The 16,205-nt window shown below is 31.4% G+C and overlaps 1 protein-coding gene across 2 annotated transcripts; it reads right to left on the bottom strand.

Annotated features, from left to right (window-relative positions):
* Positions 1-2,643: 2,643 nt before the first annotated feature.
* On the bottom strand, positions 2,644-5,506 carry LOC131030184 (uncharacterized). 2 transcript variants are annotated; one of them, XM_057960897.2, is made up of 3 exons: positions 4,596-5,506; positions 3,185-3,720; positions 2,644-2,998 (listed from the first exon to the last, which is right to left on the bottom strand). In XM_057960897.2, the coding sequence occupies exons 1-3, from the start codon at positions 4,978-4,980 to the stop codon at positions 2,897-2,899; spliced, it is 1,023 nt and encodes a 340-aa protein (XP_057816880.1). In that variant the 5' UTR covers positions 4,981-5,506; the 3' UTR covers positions 2,644-2,896. The 2 variants fall into 2 exon arrangements, with proteins under 2 accessions (XP_057816880.1, XP_057816879.1); XM_057960896.2 differs by having other exon boundaries at positions 3,185-3,846; positions 4,596-5,500.
* Between the last annotated feature and the right edge of the window lie 10,699 nt (positions 5,507-16,205).

Below are 16,205 nucleotides of genomic sequence, written 5' to 3' on the forward strand. Positions count from 1 at the left end.
TAATTTTCTATTTATTTTAAGTGAAGGATTTAATGTATATAAATATTGATAGATTGAATAATTTTTTGTAGTTTTTTTTTTCTCACTCAAGCTCTTACATGTTTACATAAATTCATATATATATTTACACAAATCTCATCCATAAATACTTGTATAGTGTTAGACAAGATTGAGTAAGATTTTTATTATTATTGTGATAATTTTTTTACTTAAAACGATTCTCCTAGGTAAAGTTATTGCATATCAATGATTTATATCATATTTGTTTTAAATTTCTCACACATTAAATTTTTTTTAGAGGTTTATATAACTTTTATTATTCATATAACCTTTTGAAATTTTAATTAAAAAGTCTTCAAATTACTTAAGTTTATATTCAATATTAGTTTTATCTACAATAATCATAAATATATATTATATAATTAGTATGCATGTGTAGGCTAAATTAAATATACTTATAATTGAAGTACTTTAGTATACATATTGCATTTTATGAAATTTATAAATATTTCAAAAGGCAACACATAATTTAATTTACAAGAATAGAATTAAAAAAAAATACAATTTAATCTAAAAGAAAACATTCATATATACATTATTATTTAACACTTATTACTATGCCATATATATAGTAATATAATCAATAAAAGATAAAAATTTAAAAAAAAACATAATAAATAAGAGATAATAGAAGGTAGCATAATATTTAAAATTCAATATGACTTCTTATTAATATATTACAATGACATTGATGAAAATGTTATCAACATTTCAAATATTTAAATTTTATATTATAGAAAAACTATTGAATTATAAAATATAATGAAAAATAATCGTTTAATTTAATACCTCTAAAAATAATAATGTTTTAATTATTTATTCTTATAAACATTTTATTTTATTAAAAAGTAAATAATATTTAAAATGTTTTTTGTTACAAATATTAAAAAAAATGATTTCTTAAAAAAGTTAATAATATTAATCGATCAAAATTATTGATCACAAAAGTAAAGATTAATAAGATTAGTCTATTTTTGGTATTGCCATTGAGACTGATATTATTAAAGCTATGAGATTTTCACAATCCATATTGTATACTGGTTTGTTTTTCTGGATTCGATTGTGTGTATTTTTTAAAAAAAAAATACACACAATCGAATCCAGAAAAACAAACTAGTATACTAATATTATTATTTTATAATTTTACCTTCAATATACTATTCAAAGTATATTTTAGTATATCTAAGTTCTAATATTTTTAAAAAGAAATGTCTAATCAAAACTAGATTTAAATTTATAGTCTAGTTGATAGCCGTTGTCAAAGCTCACAATGGATTTTCAGTCTCAACTGTGAACATCATCATCCATCCTTTTGTAATTTGCATTCTATACTCATATTATTGTTTTGTTGATTTTCTTCTCTTTCTAACACGTTGTTGGAGACGCATATAAGTATTTGTTTCTAATCTTGAAAAAATGCACTATTGTATTATTTACTTATCATTAATACATGAATTTTTAATAAATTAGAAAAAAAAAATAATTATAATAATTTTTCAATTTAAAACATTTTTATCTAAAAAAAAATTAATAATTTATTTTAATTGTCAATTTAAATTTTTTAATTAATTTAATAATATAATTTTGAGATCTCACTAATAAAATTTATTGAGTTTATATTTGCTACTATATGAAACTAAACACTCAAACATTTGACTATTCTCCTAGCTCATCTAGGATAGTTTTTTATTATATGCATTGAGTTTTCGTCTATTTTTAAAAGAAACTAAAAAATGGTGCAAGACATAAGAATTTATTTATCGGTTTATACATAATTAATATGTTTCCATAGTATGATAATCTTAACTATGCAATATTTTTATTCTTATTTAAAGTAAATTTAAATTTATTATCATATAGTTTTTCAAATAAATGTAGAACAAAATATATGAGATGAAATGTAAGATTCTTATAAAAAGTGATATAAAGTTAAGATAAAGGTTTTTATCTGATGTGTTTGAACATCAACATCCTCCTCCCTCTCTCTCTCAACTCCAGTAGTTTCAGCCACCACGTCACTGAGCCTCCACACCATCACACACATTTCACACTCCCTCATTAGTCCACTATAATTATAACCCCCTAGATATAGATTTTAAATAATTTGCTATTAATTTGTTTATTGGATGTGTAAAATAAATTTGAAAAGAAAATTTAAACGTACTAAAGATTATGTTAATGTATCTAATAAGATGTAATTTTTTTAGTCAATTAGATTGGAGAAAAATAATTTATGTAATTTAGAAACTTAATGATGAGTTAACCAAAATTGAGTGCAACCAATTACAATAGTGCTAGCCTAATAGAAAATACTAATAAGCAATGTGCTTATCTATCTCCACCAAATAGAAAAGCTTTCCTCGAGAGCCGCAATATGTGGGAGCCCCAATATGTATCTGCACGGTTCTGCAAGCCCTTGATTCAAATAAGATTTAAAGTGTAGATAGATTTTGGCTTTAATACATCCAAAGCTCTCGATATAATACACAGTTGTAGAAAAAATAAGAAAGTTCATAATTCTATATATGAATCAAAACAGAGTCCAAAAGAAGATAGTTAAAAGAGATAAACATTGCAAGGTAGTTATTAGAATAATTCGATATTAAATTTTAGTAACTTATTTAAATATATATTATTTATACTTTGCACCATGTCCTGGATCAGGCTTAGGTTTACATCGTTTAGAAAAAAATTGCCATCCTTCAGCACTCTCCCCATTGTAGCTAAGATAGCTGAAGGAAATAAAAATTGCTTGACCATAATTACAAGACACCCAGTAGAATAATTCCCTAGTGAATCTAAAAAGAACTTTTGATATAGTGATAAAATACATTTTTTAATTATGCTGTGCACCACGTCCTCGATCAATCTGAGGTTTACTTGGCTCTGAAAGTTTGCGAGGCTTCGACACCAAGTCCTCCATCACAGCTGCAGTTCTCTGCATATAAAAGAAAAAAACATTAAAAAGTATTCGGGAGAAATATTTATTTATAAAATAAAGCCATATTTAAATGCACGTTACCTTAAAATAAGATCTAACTAATAAAGCAGGAAACCACAGAAGGTTCTAACCCTATTTTGATGTAATTAACAGTAATGAAAAACGAAAAGGAATAAAGACGACCTCTGAATGAACAGCTGGAGCATATTGAAGGATACCACGCATGGAAGCCCCTTCAGCAGGGGACATTATCAGAAAGCATATAAATACCACAAACAATCTTCTTTGGGTTACATTTCTGGTTAGAAGAGATGCCTCCTTCAGATCCCTATATCCACAGCAGGGAAGGTGCTTTAGGACCTTGTTTTGTCCCTCACCCTTGTTTGCCATCTCCCTCCATTTTCTATTTGTAAAATGCAATCCACTGACCAGTGAGGATCTTAAGGATTTGGGCCATTGAGCTCCAAAAGACAGGCCTATAACGATTGAGGCTACATACAGTGATCCTGGCAGAGCAAAAGCAGTAACGACATGCTCAACACAAGCGATAAGCAATTTCATTATGAGCATCAATGGCATGGGAAATTTGTCCTTTTGCATCAGAAATCCTGCAATCACACCACCTAGAAAGTTCCTGATGCTGATGAGAGAAACAAAAAAGCTGATATTCAGAGGAGTGCATCCCAGGGCTTTCTCAATCTGACCCATGTTGTCCATCTCTGCGTTTAAAACCACAGCAATATTAAACGTGCGATAAAGGATTGCTAAGCCGGCTACAATTTGATAGCCTGAATGTGAAAAATTCTTCAGTATGTTCTCCACCACAATCATAATCATTAGAAACCCTGCCAGGGCCAAGATTAGTTTTAGAATCAACTGTGACTATTCTTAATCGTTATCTATATAGCATTCAAAAAATTGATTTTAGAATCTATTGTGTAGAAATTTTAATCTGAAACGTCTGATTAAGAAAGCAAGAATTTGGATTGTGAAAGTTCTCAAGCTTTTCCAACAAAAAAACCTATTACACTGCAGCTTATTACAACCTTTTTCATTCTATCATATGCTGTCTGTAATTATTAAATCCATTCATCCATCCATTAAGATCAAACAAGGAACAAGACTATTTTTAACGACACTGAGGCCGGGTTAGCTTACCAGAATCTGTTTTCTAAATTTGTTTCTAGAGGGAACACTTTAGCCTTGAGTTTCATGTATAAAATTACAACAGAAAACATGGATGCAGCGGATTCTAAAAACTGCCCCATTTAAATTTCTGAAACATCCAATCTGTTAATCGATTTAAGACTAAAACCAGAAAGATTATCCATTTCAGAAGAGAGATGGATAGAAATAGGCACCGATGGCGGCGATGGGAGGTGCAGTCATGGGGATTTCAGCACCACATTGGTGTTGCACAGATGGATATGAAAATTGCAGACGCCGTGGAGGATCAAGATTGAAGTCCATGGCAGGAGGGAGTGAACGAGGGATAGTGGCACAAAGTTGTTTTCTAAATTTGTTAATCGATTTAAGATCAAAACAAGAAAGATTATCCATTCCAGAAGAAAGAGACAGAGAGAAATGCACTGACCTAAAAATGTTTGAAGCGCTGGCATCATGGCGGCGGTGGGAGGTGCAGTAATGGGGATTTGAGCACCATAATAGTGGTGTTGCATAGATGGATATGACAATTGCAGAGACCATGGAGGATGAAGATTGAAGTCCATAGCAGGAGGAAGAGAGAGAGGTGGATTAGCCCTAGGATGAACACTAGGCTGAATCTCATCAACATCCTCCCTCTCTCTCTTAACTCCAGTTGTTCCAGCCACCACGTCACTCAGCGCCGACACCATCACAGACATTTCACGCTCCCTCGTTAGTCCACTATAACTATAACCCGCTAGATTTGTTGCTTCCTCTTCTTTTCCCTTATCCTGCTCGTGTTCTTCTCCTCCTCTCGCCACTTTGTTACACATGGGAAAAAAAAGTCTGCAAACAATTGAATTCAAGCCTTCTTTCTCAAATGATTAGAACAAGCTCTCTCCTTTATTGGCAGATCCACCTAAACGCCTACAATGACCGCCGCCCAAATGAAGAGACCACTCCGACTATCTCACTCCAAATCTGACTCAATTTCACGACTGACACAGACTAGAACTCGTGTGAAGCAATTTCCTTTGACCACAGTACGATTGACTTAACCGACCTTTACCAGTCAAATCCTGTCTGTGCCAGGGTTTCATATCAACTTCAACAATCCGCTTCCCTTTGTTTCGCCGTGTGAAATGCAAGTTCCAACAATGCCTGTTTCAAACCTCATGCAACTCATCGATCATACAACTTTACAGCTTCCACGTCCACGTTTTGCCTTCTCAATTTATGCCACTTAGCTTATCAGGAACCAATAGGGTTTGAACACGCTCGTAATCACATGTTTGAGAAGAAAGCTTAACTGCGAAGCTATTGTACCGATGTGGATATGAGCATATCCACCTAGTATCGAATACTTCTCTTATATTTCCCTAACGACCCGCTGCCCAATCCTAGAAGCTTAGCGAGTCAAACCGACTTTGTAGATTCGTGCTGTTCTGGAGCTCCAAAATGCTTGATTTTACATGATCCAAACTAGCGGGATTCAATATCCATTGTCACGCTTAAGAACGATTTTGGAATAAAACCACATCAAACAAAATTAAGCATACCAAAAAATACTCTGAAACTTGAATGAAACGACGTTCCAAGCCATCCATTGGAGTCAAAATACGGTATGTAAGAATGTTTCCCCATTTGTGGCATTATTCACGAACAACTGTTGAACAACGTCATTACAAAATTGACGTGCACGAACGACTGCAACTTAAAAGATATTGTACCAATGTCAAACTTTTATATTTCCCTAACGACACGCTGCCCAATCCTAGAAGCTTAGCGTGTCAAACCGACTTTATAGATTCGTGCTGTTCTGGAGCTCCAAAATGCTTGATTTTAATGTCAAACTTTTATATTTCCCTAACGACACGCTGCCCAATCCTAGAAGCTTAGTGTGTCAAACCAACTTTATAGATTCGTGCTGTTCTGGAGCTCCAAAATGCTTGATTTTACATGGTCCAAACTAGCGGGATTCAATATCCATTGTCACGCTTAAGAACGATTTTGAAATAAAACCACATCAAACAAAATTAAGCACATAAAAAAATGCTCTGAAACTTGAATGAAACGACGTTCCGAGCCATCCATTGGAGTCAAAATACGGTAGATAAGAATGTTTCCCATTTGTGGCATTATTCACGAACAACTGTTGAACAACGTCATTACAAAATTGAAAATTGAGAAGACATCCAAGAAATTTAGAAAATTGAAATGTGGCAAGATAGATGCTAGTGTTTCTTCTTCATTGTTGTTTGGAAAAATGATGTGTATAAACAAAATTGAGAAGACAGGCAAGAAATTTAGAAAATTGAAACATGGTAAGATAGATGCTAGTGTTTCTTCTTCATTGTCGTTTGGGAAAATGATCTGCATGAACGATTGTGTATTTGTAAGTTTGTATCTTGCTTCTTTTCGGTGCAATTGTCTTTCTTTCTCTTTCTTTTTCTTTTTTTTCTTTTTTTCTTTTCTTTCTTTTTTACTATTATTCATTCTTTTAATTTTTGTAATCTTTTATTTTGATCAATACAAAAAAAAGTGTTTGAGTTATTTCGTAAAGGAGCTCATAAAGTGTTCCATGTTTAATGCACACGCATAATTAGTGCTTCCTAAACAATAGGAAATACACATAAAATAAAACCTAAACAACAATACAGTTAAAGACAGGTAAACGTTCATTCTATTATATCATAAAATGAACGTTTACCAAATACTCGAACTCATATTATATTATTGATTACAAATACTTTATCTACAACAATATGGAGTTGCACCCAATCACACAACTGCTTAGAACTCCTCCTTTCTCTACTATTATGGAGCTTCATACTAGCTTCTTATTTTGTCTAGAGCTATTTGGTACCCCATTGCACACTCTTCACACACACAATTGCTACTACACAAAACGTTGATCTAATTGGTTACTTTTATTTATTCTCTATGATTGAATTTTTTCTTGCTAGAATTTTTATGTTTCATTTCAAGTCGCTTTTTGTTGATTCTTTCATACTTTTTTATGTTAACTTCATAAATTGCAACTCATATTTCTTTATTTTTAATATTTTTTCTAGAATTATCAACTACTCCCTTAATATTTAATTTTCTTTCATGAAAGACTGGTTTACCTCAGTAACGTCATAAAAATTCAAGTTCTTTTCCTATTCCCTAACCTCTAGACCCTCTAACTGAACTTTTAACACTCAAAAATTCTAACATAGAGAAATTTGATGACCAAATGAGAGGAGTAAATGTGTGGCTATATATTTTTTCTTCTTCTCTCACACTACAATCCTTGGCTGATTTTAGACTAAAGTCTTGAGACACTTCCTCGTTTACCCACACTTTAAGACTTTTCTTGGAAGCATATATTTTTTCTTTCTCTTTGAAATTTTACTTTACTTTTCTCTATGCTTCAATATCTCTAAAATTTTTTGTTGCTTTGATCTAAATCCAAGCACCACTAGCCTACCCTAAATAGTTTGCTTCCATAATACCAATAGTTTCCATTTCTTGTTTCATAAATGCAAAGAAATTATTTTTCATTATTGAAAAAATAAATTTAATAAGAATAAACAATAAATTACTAAGAAAGTAAGGCCTACATTTGACCATTCAAAGTCCCACCTCTAGCCCACTAACTACTTTAACTAAACCCACACAAAAAAAATTAAAATACAAATAAAAACTCTTGAAAAAATTGTTTCAGAATTGATATAGGAGTCAAGAGAGGTTTCTCATTAACTCTTATGCTATTTTCATTGTACATTGAAAAATTAGAGTGGATAGAAAAGTTTGGTGATGGGCGGTGCAACTAAACAACTATGTAATAAAGTTGCTTCTATATGTAGATGATCTTATTTTAATGAAAAAAATAAAAAATGATTTGAGAGAACACCTAAAATATGTAGAATTGTTTTGCCATAAGGTGAGGATGTAGGTGAAAACTAGAAAAATTAAGGCCATGATATTTTTCTTGAAGAGAAAGAAGGCTCATAGGGAATTTTATTTTGAAGGAAACCCCTTGCAAATAGTAAATGATTATAAGAATCTTAGCCTCTAATTTCATAGTAAAACCAACTAGGAAACATATAGTACAAAAAGGATACAAGGAGGATGGAAGGCCTTCTCCTCAGGTGTAGAAATGATGAATTATGTGACTAAAAAAATTAAAAATCTTTTTTTTGGTCTACTAATGGTACCAAGGATGATATGCAAGTGTGATGTTTGAGGTGGTAACACATCGGCTAGAAAGTGGAGACAAATATAGAGATTATAAAAAAATTTAATCACAAATAACCTCTGAAAAATCATCTATTTTATATGAGATTGTCTTGGCTAATCCTGAGGTATTTCTTATTGAAACATCAAATATGATCTGGTAGCTAAGTTATCTTGAAAGGTTAGAGAACATTCAAATATGCCTTGTTGGCCCAAAATGACAATAGAATGGAAATTAGATAGAAGTAAGAGTGGGTGAATTAAAAAAATGACAAGTGAAAGTATAAATGAGGTATTAACATAAAAGAGTATCCAAAATTTAGAAAAAGCATGCAAATGAGACAATTTAGGAGAAAAATATAACACCATCTCAAACATTTCAATTTCAAAAATGACCATACACAAAATAACTATACCACAATGAAAATAAAATGGAAAGAAAAAATGTTAATGGCCTATCTAAGAACTAGTTCACATCAAATTAGATGTGAAATTGTAAGGTGGATAGTAACTAAAGAAGAGTGGATACATACAAGTTATTTTTATTATACTTTAAGGACATTACATCATGGAGTTTTTTACTTACAAGGATATTTTGATCAATTACATAAAGACTTTAAATGTGAGAATGTTAATTAACTTGTTTCAAGAAGAAAAGATAACAAAAGTCATAGATTAATTTATCAAGATACACAATAGAAGATCAAAGATGAGGAAAAGAGATTAAGTAGGCATAATGTCATTGGACTATTCTATTTTGGCATTTTGTGCTTATCTTTTCTATTGGATATTCATGGGGCCATAAAATACTTAGCCTTGTAGATATTAAAAGTATTCATTTATTTAGAAATACAACATCCTTTCTCCTACCAACTCCATGGCCCCCTGACCCATGATTTGTTGGCTTCCTCTTATAAACCCTCACCTAGCTTAGGCCACTCACATTGCATGGAAAAAAACTCAGCTATATGTGTAGTTCAGTTCTTTTTTTTAATTAAAAAATTGACAGAGACAAATAAAACTTTGCAATTGATTATCACATAGCACATTCACTTTAACACCACCACTTTTGAACACCACTCTCTATTCCTTTTGCTTGTGTGTAGTTGGACCTACCCTATCCATAACATTAAATAATCACTTATAAACATGCATAAAATTATTGTCACTATTTTTGTCACACCTTTCACTATCAAAATTATTTAATTTAAAATGGATTCTTAATGTGTTTTCTTATTGATAATTATTTTTTCAATGTGGCCTTATATTACAAGTTTAGCATATTGTACAAATTTGTTTCAGCACCACCTCATTCATGGGTTTTTCTATTAATGGAGAGCATTTTGTACTTTTTTTAGATGTTAGGGGAGAGGACCTAGTATTTGAGCACCCTAACTTTGCACTTCTCAAAATTTTACATGGTAATTTCAAATCACTCCCAAAATTTCACTAGAGCTTACATGACAAGTCCCTTGCTCATAACTAAGGTTTTATGACCACATCATACTGTTTTCTTCTAAGGTGTCCAAAAAGGTCCTAGAAAGGTGAGACCAATAAGTACTTGTGCACTATGTCATGTTTTATTGGTGCACTAATGTGGCATCACATAATATGTTGCTTTTTAGATATAAGGAATACGTTTGGTTCAATTATGGGTAGTCATAATCAACACTAATAACTTTAAATCACAAGCATTGGTACATTATAAAGTTAAAAATATTGGACACTAAATAAAAGTGTTATAATAACTATTGGAACATTCTCAACTACCGAGTCTTTTCTCCTATATGCCTTTTCAAATAACCACTTTAGAAATATCCACATGTTGTTCACTACTTCTCTTATGTCTCTATAACAATACATTGACCATTTCTAGAAGTTTTGAAAGTTAAACCTACTTTATATATTTGTACTATTGTAGAGATTTAGACTAGTTATTTTTAGTTTTTCCAAACTATCAAGGTTCAAAATTCATTATCGCACTTAAGAATGGTTTTATAATATAAAACTATATATTTTTAGTGTAGTAAATTATAATCCTTTGTAACTTCACACTCTATTTGTGCCTCTACTTTAGTGTGTTTTCTCCTCGGTCATTTTAAGCCTATATGGGCTTTATGCTATCCTATTGTTGTCATATGTTATTTATTGAGACCCTATCCTATGCCTTAGGTCTTGATACTCTACCACCACTTTATCTAGTCCCTAATTTATAGGAATAGTGTGCTTGATGCTCTAATCTAAGTGGACTAGGGTGTCTCCAAAAAGGGCCCAAATTCAAACATGTGTGAGTGTCAGCCTCCATCAATTGTGATTCGATCCTAATATTTTCATTTGATCATCAAATGTAGGTCTGAATTTATAAATACCTTAAGAACCCTATATAAAGAAAACTTTTATCATTCACAAAGCTTAATTTTATTATATTAGCATGATTAAAGAGTCTAAAATCAATTCATTCAAAGGTATATCTAAGTACAAGGAGCAACAATTTAAAACAAACTATCTTGAACTATAATTTCATGATGGATTATGTTATGTTTTGTCATGTTATAGGATCAACAATAAGAGGACTTGTCTAAAGAGAATTGCATCACTACCATTATGAATCCTAAGGCACAATCTTATCAATTTAGCATTTCAATTATGATTTAGCATTTATCCTCCCTAAGGATAAGATCACTTTTTCAATCATCATTTATTGTTGTGGAGGTGGAAACACTTGAGCATGAGGTTTGACATATGCAAGATTCTATACAACACTATTTTCTCTAGTTTTCATTGTGAAGGTTTAGATCCAACTGTAGAGGAGGTTATCATTGTGTAGATTAGACTATTATAGATGATTCTAAATTTTAAATAGATGGAAACCCCCAAACTAAATCACCTTGCTATGGTGTTTGACACTTTTTGGCCAATTTTTTAGGAGATGGATGTATAAACCCTTCTAATTCAGAATTTAAAACCTTTTGTTGATGAAGACATCCTCAAACTAGGGCACCTTGCTCCCCAGTCCAACATAGTTTTCTTCAAATTACAACCATAGGTTTCTCTTTGTTTCTCATTCCCACATATATCTTACTATGTTGATTATTAGTTCTATATTTCATTGTTTATGCTAAAATTTATCATTTTATTATCATTTAACCTAGTTAATTCACACACACACACACTTCACAATATCAACAAAGGAATCATAAAACCCAAATTTTCAACTCTCCTATTATGAATATAGCTTAATATAGCTAATTATTCTAATGATATGCCATAAATAGTTGAGTTCTTATTTTACATTCCTACACTAAGATCTCATTTCTTACATATTAATATCCAACAAATTTAAGAGCTAGAATACTCTAAAACTTGAATGAATCAACACTCCCAATTATCCATTGGATTCAAAATAAAGTAGATAAGAATGTTTTCCCTTTTGTGGCATTATTCACAAAAGAAGTGTTCAAAGTCTTTACAAAATTGAGAAGACATGCACACAATTTAGAAATTGGAATGTAGTATGGTAGATGTGAACACTTATCCTCCCCCATCTCATAAGAAAATGATGTGCACAAACAATTATGACATTAAAAATGGTGTGCTAATGTCAACCTAGTGTTGATAAAAGGAGCTCATAAAGAATTCCATGTTGGCCAAGCATCGTCCAAATAAGACATTATGACAGCCATTGCTTTATTTTATGCATATTTTGAATTTAGCTTAAACTATAATCATTGAATTCATATTTGGAGAAAATGAATATGCACACAACTTAGGTTATGTGAATGATGTTATAGGTGTATATCCCCCATTCATCTAAGTAGGCAGTGGATCTCAAGGCCTATAATTTGATGGTTGAACCAACACTTTTTCTCTGATAGTTTGTCTAAAATTTTTCATTCATGTAATTTAGTCTTCCTATAATATCAAAATGTTTAAAAACATTCATACATCCATCAAATTAATTTAGCAGTAATGATAATTTCCTAATTTTTCAAACAAAGAATTTTCAAGTGGATGAGACATAACAACAACTTTATAAAGAAGAACATTTTAAAAAAAACAATGTAAATTATTTATAAAAATTTCAAGTGACATTAGATTTTAATTTTAAGTTTGATTTAATTAATAAGAAAACAAAAAAAGACCTTTCTAAACAAATAACAATTTAAATCTACAAACTTAAATTTTATATTTCAATTTGTGTATTTAAATGTAAATAATAGACCACATTTCCAACAATTAATAATACAAATCCACAAAACTAAATTCACTTTATATTTTAGTCAATTTTAACATTTAAATCAAACAAAAGATCCATCATTCATCAACCCAAGATTTTAACTCCACCTACATTCATCAACCAAAAATTTACCTACATTCATTAACCAAAAGTTTAACTCCATCTACGTTCATCGATCAATAGTTTCAAATTTCATATTTCACAATCGAATAATTTAGTTATTTCCATGATCATTTTTTTTTTAAAATTACTACTAATCAATCACCTATTATGAATAACCAGAAAGTAAACTCTACAAAGTTTCTTTAATCAGAGATGGTCATCTCTCCAATTTGTGCTCTAAAGACTTCAAAGTTACTCATTAAGAAGAATGTCCTCTCACTAGCTATGACATGATTGATGATATTTCTACCCTTTATGGTGTCAAGGAAAAAATAATTTTAATATCCCCTCCCAATAGTGTTGCATTAGTTGTCTTAGTTTTTAATATTATGTTTAGGCTTGACCATTTGAACTATTAGCTTTCTTTGAACTTTGTCTTGCATTAACTTCAAGCTCGTACCTCTTGTCTTTTTAATGAATATTTTACTATTACGTTTATAGCTAATTTTTATGTTAAATAGACTTATTCATGAAAAAATTATAATGCATTTAATTAGATGAATGCATTTTCAAGATCAGTAGAATGTATTTATTTGAAATTACTATTAAAAAAATTATAATGTATTTAATTAGATGAATGCAATTTCAAGATCACTAGAATGTATTTCTTTGAAATCACTATTAAAAAACAATACAATATATTTCATTGGATTTTTATTTTTTATTTCATGATAATTTTGGGAAAATGATAGTTACACTCCCTTGTTAGAAACTTAATATGCTAATGCAATGTAATATACAAAGAGGGCTTAAGAGATAAACCTTTTATTAAAAAGTAATTATTAAAAATTTCATTTTAATCATTATTAAAGATAATTTTATTGATTTTTTTCATTTTAAACACTCCAAAAGATTTGAATAAGTAGAATGAACATTGTATATAATACTTAAATTGGCCTCACAAGATGAACATTACATATAATATCTACATTGAATTAATAGATACATTAAAACATTTTTATTTTACCAAGTAGAATGGTTATACCCAAAAGTTTGATGACATGGATTAAATTTTATTTGCTTTTTTAGGTCAAAACTTCACTGTTGGCTTTATAACATAATTATTCATCACAATCCTTTAAAATAATTGCATCTATATGGATATTAATTTTTTAAACTTTTAATGTTCTTATTATATTTTTTGAGCAATAGTTCGAATATCTATAAGCATATTAAAATATAAATAGCTAAAAAAGTCTTTGGTCTTGAACAATGAGAATTACATATAAGATTGGGTCTCTATATAATTGCAAATACTTCATTATCATTATTCTAAAAGTGATGATCCTTTATAAAAGAAATTCATTTTTAGTATTTTCTTTTCTAGAATTATGAAGTAATAGTTTCTAAATTGTGTTATTTTTTAGGCTACAATTAATTATATATAAATTTAAGAAATATTATTTTACAAAAATTCACAATAAAATTAAAAGTGATATTCAAGAGAAAACCTTATCAAATTGAAATAATTTACATCATTATTTATATTCCTATCATATAACTTCTTATATTTACTTGTATTATAATTATTTAAAAAAAAATCCAACAAACTTTGCATCCCCAAATCTAATTATTTCTTTATTTTTCAAGGTATCATGCATATGAATGTTTTGATAAAGATAAGAAGGTTTTACATGGACCCAAAACCAAAAGTTTTAAAAGTCGGCCATCAGCCAAATAGACAAAAACCAACAGTAAAACAGGGGAGCACCCCAAAACATACACGAAAGCAAAAGAGACATAGATAGCAAAACAAAAGCACTCAAATAAGAGAGTGAACTAGCTCCTTGTTATTCTGGTTGGTAATCTTATTAATTTCCTCTGGTTCTTCCATAATGAATCTAGAGGTGCCCTTATTGCTGCTCCTACTTCTGGTCCTAGAATTAGGGCCTGTGGTTTTTTTGTCGCCAACAGCAATGTATTCACCTCCAAGATCCTTCTCAGGATCACTGTGAAAGGATATGTACTCCACAACCATGACATTGATCTTTTCGAGCCCCTCCATACTATTATTCATGGCCTTATTTCTTATGTTGACCAAGTTCTTGAGGTTTTTCTTTATCTCTGCCATAGACTGTTCCACCTTTTCAATTCTTTGTTCATGGTTGCATTTCATAACCTTGACATCTTGGGAGAGCTTATGGGTCATAAGCATGAGCTTCTCAGATTTGCTAGGTTCTGATGAAGCTATGAAGATATCTATTATCTCCTTAACCCCCACTTTGAGGGTATCGATTTCTCCCTCCACCCACTTCCAGCAGCTCTCCTGGCTTCTAGTTTCCATCACCAGGTTCATCAGAGTACCATTCCTTTGTAACCCACTATCCACTTCTTTAGGCATGGTCCCCTAATTTTCCTTTAGGACGTAATAGGAATGTCCAATTTAATTTCCTGGTCTGAAGTCTTCGGACCATAGTCCTTAGCCGCAAGCTTCTTCTTTTTGGAAAGAGGGTTAGCCTTAGAAATCAGCTTGCTAGTAGATTTATATTTGTTGGCCGCCCATATTGGGGGATTCTTACTACTAAACGTAGCAGGGGTGACCATCATCTCACCTTCTTCCACTGGCTTATAATCAGGGTCATCAAAAGGATTGGCACCCCCACAATCCTCCAATTCCATTTTTGAGTCAGAGACTTCCTGAATATTTGTATGTTGGCCTTTCTCAGATAGAGAGGGAACAAGTTCAAGGGTCTTACCGTACTCCATGATGAGCACAATAAGCCCTTCATGGAGAACAAGATTATTGGGATTCTCCATATGTTTTTTAAGACTAATCTGTAAAGAGGAGGCCAGATAGAAAGGAGTAGAAATGATTTTACCATGCCTAAAATGGTTCAAAATGGTAAAATGGTAGGAAAAGATACTGGCATATCTGCCATCAAGCATAATATACCTCATGATGAACTTGTCCATGTCCACCTAGGGAGCCATAGATCTTTCCTGTTGTAGCCACCATCAGCCATTTTGTTAACTCTTGAGCACTCCTTGTCTTTGTTGAAAAAAATTGACATGTCTTCCTCCCTTCTTTTCTTTTCTCTATAGAACCTTCTGCCATTCATCACCAGGATAGTAACCATCGCCACCAGGGTTTCGTCCAGCTTGTAATCAGCACCATAAGCCCTTAGAACCCCTTTCTTCTACTTATTGACAAAGGTTTTCGTGAGCGGAGGAGAAGGGCCATGGAGTCTTTCAGAAGGGGACAACTTCTCCATCAATGATTTCCTGCCACACCTCCTTGTTTTTCTTCCATTTCTCAAAAGTAGGCGGTTCTTTCCTGTTCTTGTCCCCACCCATAATGATCTGGGTCACCAAACAGCAGGAAATGGGCTGCCCTAGAGAAGTCTCCAAATAGTAGTAAGAAATGGGCCACACCAGAAAACTCTCCAAACAGTAGTAGGAAATGGGCCACACAATTAGACAGAAAATCTAGGCACAAGG

This window comes from Cryptomeria japonica, chromosome 5, assembly GCF_030272615.1.
Source record: "Cryptomeria japonica chromosome 5, Sugi_1.0, whole genome shotgun sequence".
Taxonomy (NCBI): domain Eukaryota; kingdom Viridiplantae; phylum Streptophyta; class Pinopsida; order Cupressales; family Cupressaceae; genus Cryptomeria; species Cryptomeria japonica.